Source organism: Hemicordylus capensis, chromosome 4, assembly GCF_027244095.1.
Source record: "Hemicordylus capensis ecotype Gifberg chromosome 4, rHemCap1.1.pri, whole genome shotgun sequence".
In the NCBI taxonomy this organism is placed as follows: Eukaryota; Metazoa; Chordata; class Lepidosauria; order Squamata; family Cordylidae; genus Hemicordylus; species Hemicordylus capensis.
In genome coordinates, this window is record NC_069660.1 from 251952840 (window position 1) to 251970868 (window position 18029).

General features: G+C 41.2%; 1 protein-coding gene across 4 annotated transcripts in view; it reads right to left on the reverse strand.

Moving 5' to 3' along the window:
• The window catches only part of TRAPPC8 (trafficking protein particle complex subunit 8), an 86870-nt gene that overhangs the window by 11732 nt on the left and 57109 nt on the right, over window positions 1–18029 (reverse strand). For all 4 annotated transcript variants that reach the window (XM_053245682.1, XM_053245685.1, XM_053245684.1 and 1 more), the window contains 9 exons: window positions 13143–13300; window positions 11952–12391; window positions 9017–9164; window positions 7974–8070; window positions 7085–7153; window positions 6947–6987; window positions 5829–6014; window positions 4146–4247; window positions 527–574 (listed from right to left, as the gene is read on the reverse strand). In XM_053245682.1, coding sequence (XP_053101657.1) covers window positions 527–574; window positions 4146–4247; window positions 5829–6014; window positions 6947–6987; window positions 7085–7153; window positions 7974–8070; window positions 9017–9164; window positions 11952–12391; window positions 13143–13300 — 1289 coding nt within the window. The remainder of the gene's footprint in view (window positions 1–526; window positions 575–4145; window positions 4248–5828; window positions 6015–6946; window positions 6988–7084; window positions 7154–7973; window positions 8071–9016; window positions 9165–11951; window positions 12392–13142; window positions 13301–18029) is intronic.

The following is an 18029-nucleotide window of genomic DNA, read 5'->3' on the forward strand; positions in this document are numbered from 1 at the left end:
AGGTAGCCCTCATTTGTGGGAGTTCCGTTCTTGCTTATAACTGCAAGTACAGAAACTGTGAATAAAGGAAACTTAACCCTATGAGAATCTAGGGGTTAAGTTCCTACAAACAAACAAACACACACACACACACACACACACACACACACACACACACACACGACAAAAAAGTGGGAATGGGGAGTGGGGGAGAGAAATAAGTGTAGAAATGAACACAGCCTTGTTCTCCATTCATATCAATGTGGTACAGAACCACAGAGACTTTCACATGGAGATCAGTCACAGATACTTGAAAAACTACTCATGGTGACACCTAACTTGTTGAAAAAATATCTTGAAAGATTTGCCAAAAGGGATGATAAAAATCTTCAATCTTACATATACTACTACTACGAATATTTATATACCGCTCTTCAACCAAAGTTCTCAAAGCGGTTTATATAGAAAATAAATAATACTAAATCAAACAGATAACAAGATAAGGTATAATACTCTTTCAATGTATCTTTTCCCTCGATTTCATTACCTGTTCCAAGTCTTCCCAGTCAGAATTCCCAAGTATTTTTTTAAAACCCTATAAGAACAAAACAAAAATGTATTGGAGCAAGAGGCATTAAAGTGTACAATGCATGCCAGTCTAACACCAATGAATATGAATATTTAGATTGCCCACCCAAGGTGAACTTCAGATTCTGTGTTAAGGTACACACCATTTAAAACACAATGCTAAAACAATTCAAAACCATTTAAAACTAATTAAAATACTTTAAGGTGGGGGAAAACCATTTACAAACCTTGGAAGGCCAGGCCAAACAAGTAAGTTTTTAGGGCTCTCTTAAAGGCCAACAGCGAGCCTAAACTGCAGATATCTGCCAGGAGTGCATTCCATAGGCCAGGAGCAGCTACAGAAAAGGCCCGGTTCCGAGCTGCCACCTCTCCAGATGACCTCAACAAGTGATGTGGATCATACTGAAGAAGGCACTGTCTAAGGTAGCCCGGGCCCAAGCCTTTCAGAGCTTTAAAGGTAATAACCAGCACTTTTTAAATTTTGCCTAGAAACATATTGGCAGCCAGTGCAACTGTTTTAAGACAGGCAGGTTTCACTGACGCAGATGGTACCGAAGTGCCAGAAGCCTCAATTCTTTCCCTGGATTCCCAGAAGTGGAAGGATCCGACACAATAGGGTAGGCATCCTGAGAGGTACTCGGTACCGACACCATGGCTTTCAGAGGGACAAGAGCTCTTTCCCACAAGAGGGAATGCAAACAATTCACTCTGTTTTTACGGGTTGGCTTGGTGAACTTAAGGCAGTGTGCGCAGGATTCCACCTTGTGCGATTCACCAAGACAGACTAAACAACATCAATGTCTATCTGAAAATGGGATCTTTGCCCAGCAGAGCGAACAGCTCTTGAAGACAATTTTCCCAGCCATGCAGGAGAGGCAGGGGCAATGAGACTCCCACAGGAATATCCCCTCAGGAAAAAAATTCTGCAGGAGCAGAATGTCTCTCTCTTTATTTTAAAAGCAGTAGGGATTTTACCCAAAGCGCTAGTGAGGAGGGAGGCTATGGGAAAGGGGAAAAAACCCTCTGAAGGAAAAAATATATATATAGAAAAAAACTGAGGCAGTGCAACAGAACCTTTTAGCCCCAGTGCAGAAAGAAGGGCTACAGCGAACGCGGGGCCCTTCTGGCAGGGGGTGGAGAGAAACCCAAGAGCAAAATGGTGGATTTCCCATCCCCTCCGGAAAAATTAGGATTCAAGCTGCCTTTGCAAGGACTGGAGCAAAGGCAGAACCCCCTCAAGGGAGAAAATATCCTGAGGAAACGAGGCCAGGTAGGGTTCCTGCCCTCACAGAAAAATGGGTATATGTGCTTCCCTCAGCCCTAAAGGGTGGGAAGTGGGGTGGACAAAAAATGAGGACGGGGACAACCGATAGCAAAGCAAAACACAAACGGCAAAAGGTAGAAGAGAACTACAGTAAAGGGAGGAATAGAAGTACAACTTTAAATGAAGTTGGCACAGAAAACTGAAACCAATTTAACCTTCTTTACACTGTAGAGAGCAAGAGAAAAACCGACGAGCTGTTTATCTCTCGGACAAAGAACTGACTGGAAGGGGAGCAAGAATGAGGCTGGAAGAGGCGGAGCTACTGTGCAGGCACAGAGCCCCCATGTGTGACGGACAGAGATCATAACGAAGAACCATGAATATTACTTCCAATGGATCACAATCCAGATCCAAGGGATACAGACCAGTGAAAGTAAAGGGGAAAGATAGATCAAAAGGTGGAGCATCTGCTCAAGTCTGCAATACCATTAGCATGAACTCTCAACTGCTTGTTATCTGCTTAAATTTAAGATTAACAAGAGCCACAAAAATACCTTGAAGGGTACACAGTGACCAACTATGACACATAACACAATCCAAGGTGAAGTGTGAATAGAAGGTGAACACAGCCCTTTACAATAAATAACAGAATGTCTAGTTAGTAAAAACTGGAATAGTAATGCAAAGTGATTTTCTTTTATGATAAAAAACAAGTTGCTCACCTGTAACATTGATCTTTGAGAGATCCATATACAGTCATACCCTTGGGTAGTGTGCCTGCGCAGTAACCTCATGTGTGGAATTCTACAGCTCCTTGCTGTGCTCCAAGTCCCATCCCTCATGAGCAATGTGACCATTATTGTTGGCAGTTGGAGCACCCAACACTCAATTATTTGAAGACCACCCGTTGCCAACGTTGCCAGCACCAACTGTCCAGTCTAACAGTCACGCTGCTCATGAGGGGTCGGGCTTGGAGCGCTGCGAGGAGTTGTAGAATTCCATCTGCAAGGCTACTGCGCAGGCACACTACTCAAGAGTACGAGTGTGTGTGGATCTCGACAAAGATCAAATGAAAATAAAATTGTAACAAATATGTATGCTGACTTGAAAACACAACCAAGTCTTCACATTTTAGCAGAACTCTGAGCAGTTAAACTGGAACACACTAAAAACAGTCACAAATCAAGTGCTTAAAAAAATCAGAATTCTATCAAGCTACTGTAATTTTGTTGAATTACAGTTTCCATCATCTCCAGCCACACTGGAAGTCAGGGATTATGGGAGTCATAGTCGAACATCTGCAGGAGGGCCCAAGTTGTGCAGCCCTGGTCTAGACTATGGACTTGTTCGGATGATATCTGAACCTTTAAAGCAGATATGCACAGCAGGATCAGAAGTGTGTTGGTGGCCCACAATTATTTGGATACAGGAAATTCCCAGCTCCATGATCCAAACTGTGCTTAGACTACGGGGCTAAGGAGAAAATTGTATTTTTAAAAATATGGAACTTCTTGGTTCAGGCATTATATGGCAAGACATGCCATGGTGGTACATGCTCTAGATCTCACTATGCATAATGGTTCTGATCTTAAGGTCTGGGGGGCAATTACATGGGATAGGATTGGACCTTCTCTGTGGTGGCACCAAAATAACAGAACTCTATCCCTAGGGATTTTCACTTTAATCTTTGCTGACGCACAAGTGCCATCTTAAGAAAATTCTCTTTTAGAAGGCTTTTGGTGCTTAGGTCTTCAGTTCTGTCATTGCTGCTGCCCTTTGTTTGGATTTTGTGTGTATTGTTATTTATGGTAAGTTTATCAGAAACGGTATGTGTTTTTAATAATGCTTTTTGTTTCACTTTATCTGCTTTGTTGGTCTGCAGGACAGAAAGGCAGGATAGATATTTTTTAATAAGGACAGTTGAAATCAACCAAACCAAAATCTAATCATGATTTGGAAGCACATTGTTACATCATGAGTTCTATGGTCAAAAGATGGTTTATTTCCTACAGTGTATGACAGATTGACCTTTCTCAGAGGCATGGTACCATGTTTTCAGTTTACAGATCTGCAGGTATACTGTGCACAACACACTTCAGTGTTTACATATTCTTCAGAAACTTTCATGGGATTAACTTCTATAGATTTAACCTAATAGATCCAATATAAATAATCTAGCTTGATGCTGGTGTCATGCAGGATTCTGAAATACAACTAAGGAATACGGCATGTTTTTTTTTTTTTTTAAGCCAGATGTTAACAGCATTTTAAAATCCACTTACTTTGATAGCAAAGAAATGAACTTTCATAATACCTGCTTTTGTGGAAAAGAAAATGCCTCCTTCCCTACTGTATGAAGTACGACATGATGCTGGCCTTCCAAAATGAGCTGCTTGTTATCTTCTACAACATATGCCTGTTTGAAGAACAAATGCAGAACATAGTAACCAGCTTGATAAGATATAATAAGAATGTGGCAAAGAATTTACAAAAATATGGTTAAAAGAATAACCTGTAACAGCTCATAGAAAACATTGCCAAGAAGTATTAATATAGTATTGCCCTCCTAAGAGTTCAAAGGCCATAGGGTTGGTTATGAAAACATTTATTAAAATGACTTATAATGTCATTTTAAAAAAATTTTAAGCAGACAGGCAGCCAAAGACATATGTATGTGTATATATTTATTTAGACATATTTATATACAGTCTAAAGCCTACGTCTCTGGTTGGTAATTGTGCTTTTGTTCCTGTTGTGAGCCACCTCAAACTGTTTAAGTGTGAGATAAAACATCTTTAAGAGAAATAATAAAACCAAATACTTAAAATGAAAAGTGTGAACACACTGATAAACTACGGTCTTGGCTTGTGGCGTTTATGCTAAAGGATCCTGCAGAAGTTTCTTTTGTCCTCTTGCTATTTAACATCTACATGAAAGTTACTGATTGAGGTCAGTCATCAACATGCAAAAGACACCCAACTCTACATCCTCTTTCATCTAATCCAGATATAGCTGCACGGAATGTCCTGAATAGATTCTTGGACTCAGACTGGATGAGGGCTAATATACTGAAGATCAATCCAGACAAGGCAGAAGTGCTATTGGTAAGTACCGTATTTTTCGGACCATAAGACGCACCAGGCCATAAGACGCACCCAGTATTAGGGGCCGAATTGGCCCAAACTACTACCGCCGCGGCCGCCGCCGACCACCCGCCTGCCCGGATTAGGGGCTGAATCGGCCCAAGCTAACTGCCACCGCGGCTGCCCCCGCCGCCGCCCGCCCGCCCTCCCAGCTGCCCAGTCCTAACCTTCTAAGCCCGATCAGGGACCCATACTGATAACTGGAGAAGGAGAGAGGAGCTCGCAAGCAGAGCTCCTTCTCTGCAAAGCCTCGGCCCAAACTGGCGCTTTGGCTGCAAAGGACGCCTGGGGCACCCTCATCCCCCCCCTCCTTTTGGGGGGGGGAGTGCGTCTTATGGTCCAAAAAATATGGTAGTTTAAGCTAGCCATAGATGTGGTATTCAAACTGAATTGAATGGGTTACACTCCTCTTTAAAGGTCAGGTTTGTAGCTTGGAGCGCTATCAGATCTATCCTGGATTATGGATGCTCAATTGTATCTGTAGCTCTAGGCATCTTTCACAATTCAAGGCTCTGGTTTTCACCTATAAAACCATGAATAGTCTGGGACTAGAGTACCTAAAGAACTGCCATATGAGTTTACCATCATCTGAGGCTCTGATTAAGGTGACCCTGTATTCAGAAGTTAGGCAGGTGGTAACTGGGCCATCTCGATGGTGACACCTTAATTATAGAAGTCCCTCCTCAAACACATTCAGACACCAATATTACTATCCTTTAGGTGCCACATTAAAACTGTCCTGTTCTTTCAGGTCTGTGATATATATTGATGTGTTCCTTTACACATATGTATTAACTTGTGTCAAATTCTAATCAAGTGTCAAGCACAGCTCAGCTCAGCACCCTCATACATACCTTCCAGAGTACAATAATATTCAAATCCACCTCACTACACTTCTGTATCAGTCTGACAGCATTGTCAAGTGACTGTTTTGCTGCTCCTTGTGAAGTGTGCATATTTTGTTGTGTTTGAGTTGTTCTTAATTCAGAATATAAACTTTGGAAAAAGAAGTCTGCACACGGACTGGTGGAACTGATTATCTGTTTTTAAAAAGTCATACAAAAACAGATCATATTTCACTTTCACATACATTTTATTTGAAAACATTCAATACAGAATATACATTGTAATCCAGAGTTGTGCGTATTCAGAGTGTATCTCAGATGGTGCTCCCTCAAAACCCAATAATTGTGCTTAAAAGTCCTCCCAAGTTCTTTTAGTGCAAAAGTTAACCACCCCTGCTGCAAACAGCTTTGAGTTTTAGCGCAAGAACTTTTAGAAAAGATTGTTTTCTGGATGTACACTTAAGTTTCCTTTCAATTCCCCTTTTAAAGTTCTTACACTAAATATCCAAACTTTTTTTTTTTTTAAAAAAGTTAAGAGCAGTTTGGCACTGGGGGGCAGGGGCACTTTGAAATACAAACTCTCAGAAATGTTCAGAGGTATACACCAATTATACATTTCTTCTGCTTGTGTCTTCGTTGTAGAGTGAAATAAGAACATCACTATATTCAAGTAATTATCAGGGTTTTAAAAGATGCTTCTAGATTCACTGGGATTTCTGAGTTTTCTGTTATATCCTAAGCAACAGAAGCACAATGGCTCTCACACAAGCAATCTTCTCCACCCACTCCTCTAGGGCAGCACCCTGAAAAGCTGCTCCTGGGGGCAAGGGGCCTTCGGGAAAGGCATGTGATACAGTGCAGAAGGTTGCACTGGGCAGGGGGGAATTCCTGAAAACACGGTGCAAGCACTTCCTATGAGCAGACTGCTATCTTTCATAACTTAGTTATTCACGATGGGTCATATTCCAACTACTTAAGAGACACTTGTATTTGGATTTTTTGTTCAGGGTTTGCACCTTTGGCTTTTCCACACAGATTTAGCAAAGGATTTTTCCCAGACAAGGTCATATACAGGAACAGCAGCAAAATATGCACTACTTGTAACAGCCACAAAATTACATGTATACCTGTTCACTTCCAAAAACGATATCTGCAAATGTATAGTTTTCTAAGGAACAAAAAGAGGGAAGAAAGGATCAGTTGCCCAAAATGAGAAATCAATGCTTAATTACAGAAACGATATTCTGCAAAAACTGAATACTTACCTACTAAGTTTTTGCATCTTACTGCTTTCAAGCAGAGCTTTCCTCTCTCTCTATTAACCAGCTTGATATCTGGTAAAAGGAATAATCAAATATGGTTTGCTTATTATTTCATAAGTGTTTACATTGTCTTTTATTTCCAAAACATTAGAGAAGATCTCCAATTTCACCTTTTTCTTTAACACCAAACTCTCAAGTTAAACAAAAGGTATATTGCTAAGATTTGTTGTGTCATTAAGTAACTTAAATGATTTATTAAAGTGATATGACAAGCATTATGCTAATACCACAGACAAGCTTTATCACAAAACATTGATTAAACAGGATATATTACACAAGAGCACTGCATAAACAAGTAAACAAAAATAAACTATGCAAAACCTATGTTAAAATATAGTTACAGTATACTAGTAATATTTGGCAAGGAGAAATACGCCTTGATACAACTCTCTAATGAAACAATACGTTTGTATTGTCCACCTCATTGTCCACCTAGTTATTGCTAAACAACGTACACAAGAAGAATAGGAGAATACAAGTACAGTATTTAAATTTTTGCAACTGTAACTGTACATGCAATTTGTTTACCAGATAGTGATATCTTAGTAAAGCTCCTGAAGGCCCCCCAGCACCACCCCTCCCTATTTTCTTTATTATCTTCCACACTCAGAGGGGCTAGCGGGGAGAGGGGTGAACACGGGCCCCCTCTCTTCTAGCTCCACCACTGATAGCAGCAGTCCCAAGGTCTCCCACCCCAATAGCACTGGGATGCTATGGGACTGGCAGGAGGCAGTTCCACAAATGGAATTCAACTTACATTTTATTACAGATCCAAGCTTTAACTTTTGTATAAACAGGATTTGAGCAGTTATATCTAATAAGATCCACAAACCTTTATCTTCAGAGAGATTTATGTATTCCTGTAACTTCCAGTTTTTGCTGTTACTAGATACTTGTACTATATGGAATTCTTTTACACCAGCTTCACTCTAATAAGCAAGCATCAAGAGAGAAAAGAGATGCAAGTCATTGGATTCAAAAGGTAAAAGTTTTCATTACACAAGCGAATTAAGATACAGTGTCCAACTGCTGATATTTGTCAATTGATAACCAATTGATTAAGCTTAAATACATTTACACATTGAAGAAACACACATTCACATATTCTCTCTCGCTCTCTCCCTCCCTCAACTCACTTGAGCTGAATATTTGTAGCAATTTTGCAACGGCCACTTCCTGTCTCTTGCCTTGTGGGATCTGTCAGCCTTTACTTGCACTGTAATGATGTAGAACATGCTTATACTAAAAGTATGATGTATAAACAATGAGCTGTGAACAGTATCTAGCATTGTATAAATTTTAGCTATGTCACGTTCATAGTGCTCAGCTTCATTATGCATATTAAAATAGCTTACTCAGAGGCTGTTTAGATGTCCTTTCCCCTCTGGAATTGCACCTCGTGAATGATCAGGCATGCACAGCTCTGAGCCTACCTTACTCAGTTTATTTCATTCCATTCACTCTGATGAAATGCAACTTAATTAGGAGATCCTGTGTCTTCATGTTGTGAAATTAAATCTTTTTTAAAAGAGGATTTAATCTTGCAGGATTAGGGGAAATCCCCACATTCAAATAAACAGGAGATCTTCTGGTTCAGTAGTTCATTTTTCACAGTATTGAACCGAACTGGGAAAGACTGCATAAACTCAAGGCTCACTTTTAATCTCTTCCCAATCCTGCATGATTGTGGGCAAAATGTTTGACCAGGGCCTCCGTTCTTTCATGATCTATATATGTATACATGTATTACAAACATGTACCCAGAAACACACACAAACTCATGCAGACACTAGCCTCAAAGACAGCAAGGTTTAGTGTGAAAAAATTATATATACACATACAACTAATGTTAGCTCCAGTTACGAGCACACTTACAGTATTGATATTTTCCACATCCACAAACACTAGCATATTGTCACCTTCACCTTTTTCATCCTCAAGAGCATTACTTCGATATGCAGTAGCTCGTACTGTCAGTGACCGGCTGGTACAAATAACTGCAGTGTGCCTCAATACCCTGTGACTAGAAAGAGAACAATTTTTAGGTTTCCCTCACAAACAATTCAGCAGTAGTGATCAAAGTTATCACAAAATTAAGGCTAAGAACATTAACATGAGTGAACCCTTTTGCATCTACATATCCAATAAAAGATGCCTTGCATTAAGCCTGTTACTACTAATAATAATATTTATATAGTGCTTTTCAACCAAGTGCTCAAAGCAGTTTACATAGTAAAAAACAATAAACAAGATACTGCTCTGTCTCAAAAGGGCTCACAATCTAAAATAAAACATAAGATAGCAACAACAACTGGAATTGTGCTGTGTTTGAATAGGAACAGTTGCTCTCCTCAAGCTAAATATAAGAGAATCACCACTTTTAAAAGGTGCCTCTTACATGTCTTACTCCAAAAAGGCAGAAAACCCTAGGAGCTAAAGCAGTCCAAATATTTCAAAATATTTAACAAATAGCGCCAGGTTTGGCCAACAGCAGCACAACAAAGAGCATTTCCAAACACTGAAAGAAACTAAACTCCAACAACTCTTGACATCTATTCATACAATCACAGATGTATGTAGAGTGTGCCTGGTGGGGCTGTAGGACTATTTCTACCTCCATATATTTTACGCAGCACCCAAATGGTGCACATGCACATTGATTCTTACAAGTATACTCTCAAGAACATGCCATTCCCCCTCTTCAAAGTTGTGTTCAACTAAAGATCATGTCTGTCAGGAATATTTACTACTGAACGCATGGAGGAGAAGATTCATGGCCATGATCATACTGCTACATATTCAGTTTACCCAATTTTGTGAACATGTGAATAAGGCCTTTATCGCCGCTAAATATATGTTCTGCCTTGCATTATTTTCCAATAAACATATTCATTGTAGCACAGGCACACAAACGGTATTGGGGTGGCAGTTACTTTTTTTTTTTTTTTTTGCATTTTAGAGCACACGATGCTTTATTTCAGGCCTACATAAACTTGTGTAAAAGCCACGCAACTTGAGCACAAGACCTCAAAAGCCCATTCTTCTCATAACTAGGAATGCAAGAATAGGGTGACTGTCAAGCATCTGGTAAAGCAGACCAGTAAGCTGTTTTTTGCTGTTGGAGAGGGGCACATCACTAGTTGTGCAGATCTGCTTTATATTAAATTTTATTTTGTCCTTACAATCACTATGTTGGAGGATTTAGTAGACTTATTTTACAGCACAGAAATTCAGTTAGAATAAATAATTTGCTCTACGATGTTTAGCAACCTCCATGGCTGAGCAGGGACTGGAAACAGGTTTCCCTGCTTCAAAATCCAACACTGAATTCACCCTCACATATTCATAGATGTTGCCCAAATTACTTGCCAATAAAATCAATATTTCAAATTAAGACACTCAAATACAAGACAACAGCCAAACTGTTTGCCACAACATTTCCCTCCCAAAAGAATGGATGAAAAATGATTCTGAATTGAATCCTAGAGTAACACAAGAGAATGGAGGCTCACACAAGGTAACTTTCTTGCCCCCTTTTCTCCAAAAAGCACATCTGAGAGTGAGATGCTCCTTCAGAATTGCATGGAATCTGGTCTGGAGCTACAGGGGGAGAGGGGAAAATAGGTCAGAGGCACTTTTCATTGAAAACCACTGAGCGATGGCCCCATCAAGGACTCAGTGGTAGAGCAACTGCTTTGCATTCAGAAGGTCCCAAATTCAGTCTCTGGGATCTCCAGGTAGAACTGAGAAAGACATGTCTGAAAACTTGGAGAACCACTGCCAGTCAGGGTAGAAAATAATGAGAGGGACCAATAATAGTCTGACTTTGTACAAGGCAGTTTCCTATGAGCAAGGTGCCTCCAACCTTTTCTGTCCTCCTACTGCAGCCCTCAGTGCCAGATCCCAAGCCATTCCAAAGGGTCCCCTGGCGCTCAGGAGTGGCTTTTTTTTGGCCGGCGGGGGCAAGGGGGGGGGAGACAGGACGGACACAACCTTTTATACTCAAAAAAGTGAATTCAGGATCTGATGAGCCCAGCTGTAAAGAGACTACAGTCATTTGATAGTTATGGAAATACAACCACTTCGTTGATCTCCACAACAGTTTCCCAGCTAAAAGGAATGTATGCTACTTCCCATGCAGAAAGATTCAGATAAGCTAGTTAATATTGCACTCTTTGTAGAAGAGTGGCTGACAACCTGCTGCTGATAGGATTTGCAGCAATCAAGGAGAATATGGATTCTTCTCCTATAGTACACTTTGTTTCTCTTTACCCCCATGAAGACTAGTTGGTCATTATCTGGAAACCGTGCCCTTTTCAAGTTACATTAGTATATTATTTCTCTCTGAAAGTCTATGTATTTTGTATTTTCCTTAAACACTGTGATCTTAGTTAAAGAACACAGGTGCCTTTGTAGACCAGAAGAAATCAAGGAGCCCCCACTGCTTTTATGAAAACTAGATGTTGAAAGCACTTGTTTGTCCGCTAGGCTTTATTTCTTATTCTTGTGAACTCGGAAATAACGTCCAGTTTGCTAGCTGAGACTCTGAAATGACCAGAACAAAGGTGGGGGCAGGGAAAAGAACAGTGATCAAACATGCATCATATTGTGCCTTTGATAGAATATTCAACGACAAGGAAAGAGGCAACAGTCATAAAACAGAACTCCATGAAATAGTGATGATTTGTCTTTAACATGTTACAATAATCTTATATATAATCCACCTTAAAGATATTTAGCCAATCTAAATGAATTTGAAATGAAATTTGCCCCAACACAAACATTTAAAAGAGACTTAAATAAACCTTACCACATTTTTGAGTGTTTTCTAATACTTTCATAGTAAAATAAAAAGTTTATTTCATGAACACCTTCTTCATCTGGTCCACGCAACCACATGGGGAGCTGTACTGAAGCCCCAGGGAGGAGAACAGAGTCAGGAAGAGGGACATCTATGACTTCAGGCTGACTTCCTGCTCCAACCCCAAAGTCTGAAGCAGCAACTGAGGATATTAGCGAACATACAGAGGAAGAATGTGTTACAACAGTCTTGTAAGCACTGCAGTGTTCAGACGCTGATGGACTTAGTGGTGTTCGAATGGCACTGCTGCCACCAAAGGTAAAGAACTCTGGCCGTTTAGAGACAATTTTCAGTCCAGTCAGGGGACTCTTGCTTACATTCATAAATTCTACATGTGTCTTCCGGATTTCTCCACATAGCAACCCTGTAGGAAAATTTATAAAGAATACCTGCATTGGAAGAGAAAAATATGAACATATTTTGACCATCTGTCAAAGCTGATGATAGCAACAGCACTATAGTATTTAAATTTGTTCATATTTTGCAATATAAATCAATCTCACGAAATCAAGTATAGGTGGTTTTCCAAATTACATTTTCACTTTTACTGTTCATCTTTAATAAAATAAGCATAGAGTGTCAATATAAAGTAACTGCTCAGAAAGGAAGTCAGAAAAGACTTGTTCTTGTTTTTAGAAAGCTCTGTGTTCAGCTAACCTTAGCAACAATTCACATTTCAATAAGTACATGCAATAAACCAGTGTGGTGAGTGCTGGACTAGGACTGGGAAGACCCAAGTTCAAATACCCATTCAGCCATGATACTTGCTGGGTGACTCTGGGTCAGTCACTTCTCTCTCAGCCTAACCTACTTCACAGTGTTGTTGTGAGGAGAAACTTAAGTATGTAGTACACCGCTCTGGGCTCCTTGGAGGAAGAGTGGGATATAAGATGTAAAATAAAATAAATAATAAGGCTGTGGGTAGGGTGGAAAGAGAAGCATCTTATGCTACTTTGCACTTGAAATTTATATCTATCTAACCACTTCAAATTTAATCCAAGGTAGAAGAAATACAAGCAAACCAGAAGTAGAAAAATCATCAATATATTTCTAAAGCAACAGTTCAAATTTGACTATATTGTAAATATAGTATTAAAGTTTTATTCAATATTTGACTATATTGACAATGACCACTTGTACCTCTAGCAAAGGCATTTCCTCTGTTATAATGGGATCTAAACGTCTATCTGGTCCATATTTAATAGATGTTTTTTCTTCTTTTGTGTTATTCAAGCGCGGGCCCTGAATTTCCAAATCCTGTCGCCCTCGTACAGACATTCCATTCGAAATATATTTTCCTGAAGACATAGGAAAAGAATCTTGAAGTACTGCAAATAATTTGGTTGTCAAACCTCAGGTAAGAGGTCTCTGAAATTCTGCTTCTTATTTAAACGCACAAAAGAAATTTTGCAATGTTAGTGGAGTTATGGTGCTGTGTCTAAAACGTCTGTTTCTCTGGCTGCTAAAGTGATAGGATTAGCTTTAAGTTTCTGACTGTTTTCTTAGAGAAATACTGTTATATAATATGGAAGTTGAGGATTGGACCAAGCAATGCTTTTGCAGCAGGAGAGGTTTTCATGTGATGAAGCCATCTTGTTCTGTCTGCATGCACAGATAGCGGCCAGCATCCAGACTAATCCAGGTGGTCCTTGGCAGAGGGCGATATGGCAGTGGAAGTAGGACATGCCAGGTAAGGGGAAGTCATGCTGGCTATATCAAAGTCATCATGTCCTCCTGTCCTTCCCCCATCCAAGGAGACCCCAGTAACTCTTCCAGCAGCTCACCTTGCTGGAAGCTGTTACTATTAAATGCCAGGTCCATAAATGCAAAGACCACAGCCATCCAGGTGCGAATCGGATTGATCTCGAGCCGATTCTCCGTCAAACCAGGCCCGTTTGATGGCTCACCCTCAAGCCAAACAGGGCCTGGTTCAGTTCTACTTCGAACTGAACCACCTGGGCCAGCTCTTGGGTTCTAGGTGTGTGTGTGTGTCTTATTTTTAAACTTACAGCTGGGTCCGGCAGCCTCTGGAGGGTGCTGTCTCTAAAGAGACACTCAGCACCCCACCCCCATCTTCTTTGGGCTGGTTCAGCCAGTTTTGGGGCCTTGTCGGTCCTCTCTTCACTTATGACAGCCATTTTGAAGGCCACCATGTGGGCACTGACTATTTGTGTGCCCCACCCCCCTTAAGCCAGGCCCAAACCGGTTCAGCCTTAAGCCGAACTGCAGCCCAGCTCGAGATGCACAGAACCAAACAGGGCCCAGTTCTGTTCAGGTCTGGTCCAATTCGAACTGAACCGGGCTTCCCAGTTCCATGCTCACCCCCATAGGATGTTATCCTGAATGAGCACATGGGCCTGGCATATATTACGGAGACCTGGATGGGTGAGTGGAAGATGTAAATCTCTCCCAGCTGTGTCCATCAGGTTTCTGGATGCAGCATCAGACAAGGCCGGGTAGGCAGTGAAGTGGGGTTGCCCTGGTTCATTGGGAGACCATCGTCTTCACCAAATGCATTCTGACCAGTTCGAGTGCTTGCATGAAGTGATGGGATTGTGAGACAAAATTGGGATTCTGTTGGTATACCACCCACCCTGCTGTCTAACAGTTTCCCTGCCCAAGCTGCTTATGGTGGTCCCAGGTAGGGCATTGAGTACCCTGAGGCTGTTAGTCTTGGTTAGTCTTTATCATCCATGGTGAGGCTGCCTTATCTGGTGCAGCTCAGAACTTCATGTCCTCCATGATGACCATGGGCTTGTTTCAACTAATTTCTGGTACCACACATGTGGCAGGCCATACATTAGACTTTGGGTCAATGGTGGTGCTCCATGAATAGTCCAGGCGGCCTTAATACCATTGTCATGGACCGATTGCTATCCTGTTAAGACAGGACTGAGGGTAGACCCAACACACCTCTGTAGGGGTGGAGGATCAATTAGGATGGTCCGCCCTTGGAGACTTATGGATTCTAATGTATTCCTGATGACTCTGGGGGATTTTTCCTGCTGAGAGAGTGGACGATCCTGTTGATGCCATGACACGATAGCGCCTAGGCATCCTCTCTCAAACCACCAATTCCAAGCAACTCCCTGATATATACAGGTGAGTTGCAGACAATGAAGCAGACTGGTAGACTGCTTGAGCATCGTTGGCTGAAAACTCAGAATGAATGTAACTGAACACAGGTTAGAATCCATATTAGGGCCTATTCTATGACAGTGAAGAAATCCTACTTTTCCACCACCATCGCACCTGCTCAGTGTCATCCAGCGGAGCTTTTTCGAGTGGTTCAGGGTCTCCTATGTGAGGGCCCCAAAGACCATCAAACAGAACTTCAGCAGCCTGCTGTGACCAATTTGCATTACATTTTGTAGATAAAATCACTCGTATCTGTTCAATGATGACTGTTTATATACCGCTCTTCAATCAAAGCTCTCAAAGCAGAGAACATTTTTCTATTTTACACAGAAAAATAGAAAAATACATAAATAAGATTGTCCCCTGTCCCGAAGGGCTCACAATCTAAAAAGAAACATAAGGCAGATTACCAGCAACATTAACAAATAAACATTTAAGAGAGGGAGGGAGTGTGACTTTCTTGATTCTCCTGAACCTCTCAGCAACTTTAGATACCATCAACCATGGTATCTTTCTGGATACCTCTCTGGGTTGGGACATGGGGGGAGGGTCATATGCTGGTTCCCGCTCCTACCTGGCGAATCATACTCAGAGGGTTGCTTGCTCAACCCTCTGGCTTTTGGCCTATGAGGTGCCACAGGGATCTAATCTGTCCTCTATGCTGCTTAACATCTACATCAAACCTCTAGGAGAAATCATCCATGGGTGTGGGCTGTGGTGCCATCAATATGCGGATGACACCCAAATCTACTTATCTTTTAAAACCAGCAGACACCAGGGAGGCAAACAAACTGGGGGCAAACAAGCTGAAACTTAATCCAGATAAGACGGAAGTGTTCTGGGTTGATAGAGCTGATCGTCCAAGTAGTGAGGTAAATCTAGTCTTGGACAGGGTCACACCTTCTCTGAAAGACAAAGTCCACAGCTTGGGGGTGTCTCTGGACCCAATGCTGTCCTTGGGAGGCACAGGTGGTGGCGGTGTCAGAAGTGCCTTTTACCAGCTATGGCTCCTATGCCAGCTGTAACTCTACTTAGGAAAAGTAGGGTTCTACTTCTCCCAAGTCACTCATGCTTTGGTAAGTGACCTCAGTCACTCATGCTTTTGGTCCCAGAAGGAACAGGTACGCAGTGTGGGGGTGCTTCTGGATCTGAGCCTCTCCCTGGTGTCCCAGGTTGAGGCAGTGGCCAGAGGTGCATTTTATGCATTTTCGGCTGATACACCAGCTACATCTGTTTCTTGAGATAAACGTACATATGCTGGTAACCTCCAGACTGGATTACTGTAATGCACTTTATGTGGGGCTGCCCTTTGTATGTAGTCTGGAAACTACAGCTGGTTCAGAATGCGGCAGCCAGGTTGGTCTCTGGGTCATCTCGGAGAGACCATATTACTCCTGTACTGAAAGAGCTACACTGGCTGCCGATAAGTTTCCGGGCAAAATACAAGGTGCTGGTTATAACCTATAAAGCCCTAAACGGCTTGGGCCCTGGGTATTTAAGAGAATGCCTTCTTCATCATGAACCCCACCGCCTATTGAGATCATCAGGAGAGGTCTGTCTGCAGTTGCCATCGGCTTATCTGGTGGCTACCTGGGGACAGGCCTTTTCAGTTGCTGCCCCAATGCTTTGGAATGTGCTCCCTCCTGAAATAAGAGCCTCCCCATCTCTGACAATTAAAAAAATAATCTTTAAAGACATTGTTCACCCAGGCTTTTAATTCAATACCGCTTTAGTAGTTTTAACTTTGTTTTTAAAATATTGCTTTAAGGTTTTAAATTATTGTAATGTTTTAACTTTTTGCTGTCACTTATTTTAACCAATGTTTTAATTTCTTTGTTGTCATTTATCTGTTTTAACTAATATTTTAACTTTTCTGTTTTTGTTGTAAACCACCTAGAGATGTAAGTTTTGGGCAGTATATAAAATTTTAAATAAATAATTAATAAATAAACATCCAAATTGGACTACTGCAATGTGCTCTATGTGGGGCTGCTCTTGAAGACTGTTCGAAAGCTTCAGCTGGTCCAGAATGCTGCTACAATGATGCTCGTGGACCCAAGTTGCTTCATCCCATCCTGCAGCAGCTTCATTGGTTTATCAGTCCACTTCCGGGCTATATTCAAGGTGCTGGTCTTGACCTTTAAAGCTCTACACAGAAGCCGGGATACCTGTCGGACGACATTTGCCCATATGAACCTGCCAGGGCCCTCTGTTCATTATCTCAGGCCCTGCTCATGGCTGCAACACTAACAGAGATCTGGTTGGCGGGGACTAGAGACAGGTCTGTTTCGGTTGTGGCCCCTCGGTTTCTGCTTTGGAATGCCTTCCCTGAATAGCTTCACCATGTTCCCTCCATGTTTTTAAAAAGGCACATCATTTTTAAAAGGCTTTAAAATGTTTTATCTGTAGCTTATATCTGGTAGGTTCTTTAATTTTTATAGTTCTCAGTTTTTAGCTTAGAAAAGAATTTCTAACTTGAAACTTTTTAAAAAATGTAATTTTAATTGTCATTTTAACCTGGGCTTTTAAGTTGTTTAACTGAACTTGTTTAATTTTATCAGTCTCTTATTTTACATTGTATCAGTTTTTTTAATATTGTAAGCTGTTCCAAGCAGTAGTGTACTGGATGGGTGGGGTATAAATGTTTTTACATAAATAAAATGTGCTAGTGCAACAAAAGAAAGTGTGCGCACTTAAGACATTTGCAGAGCTGCCCAAAGCTGCAGTGCTCTGCAGTGCTGTGCAACCACTAGTGGAACATCTTCTCCAGGGCACATACAAAAGAGCATATCACATCAACATCATCTGCTAGCACAAGAACAATTTGGGAACAGACAGCTCTTTTTAGTGTAGTCACTGCTTTATGTTATTGCACTAACATAACACTAG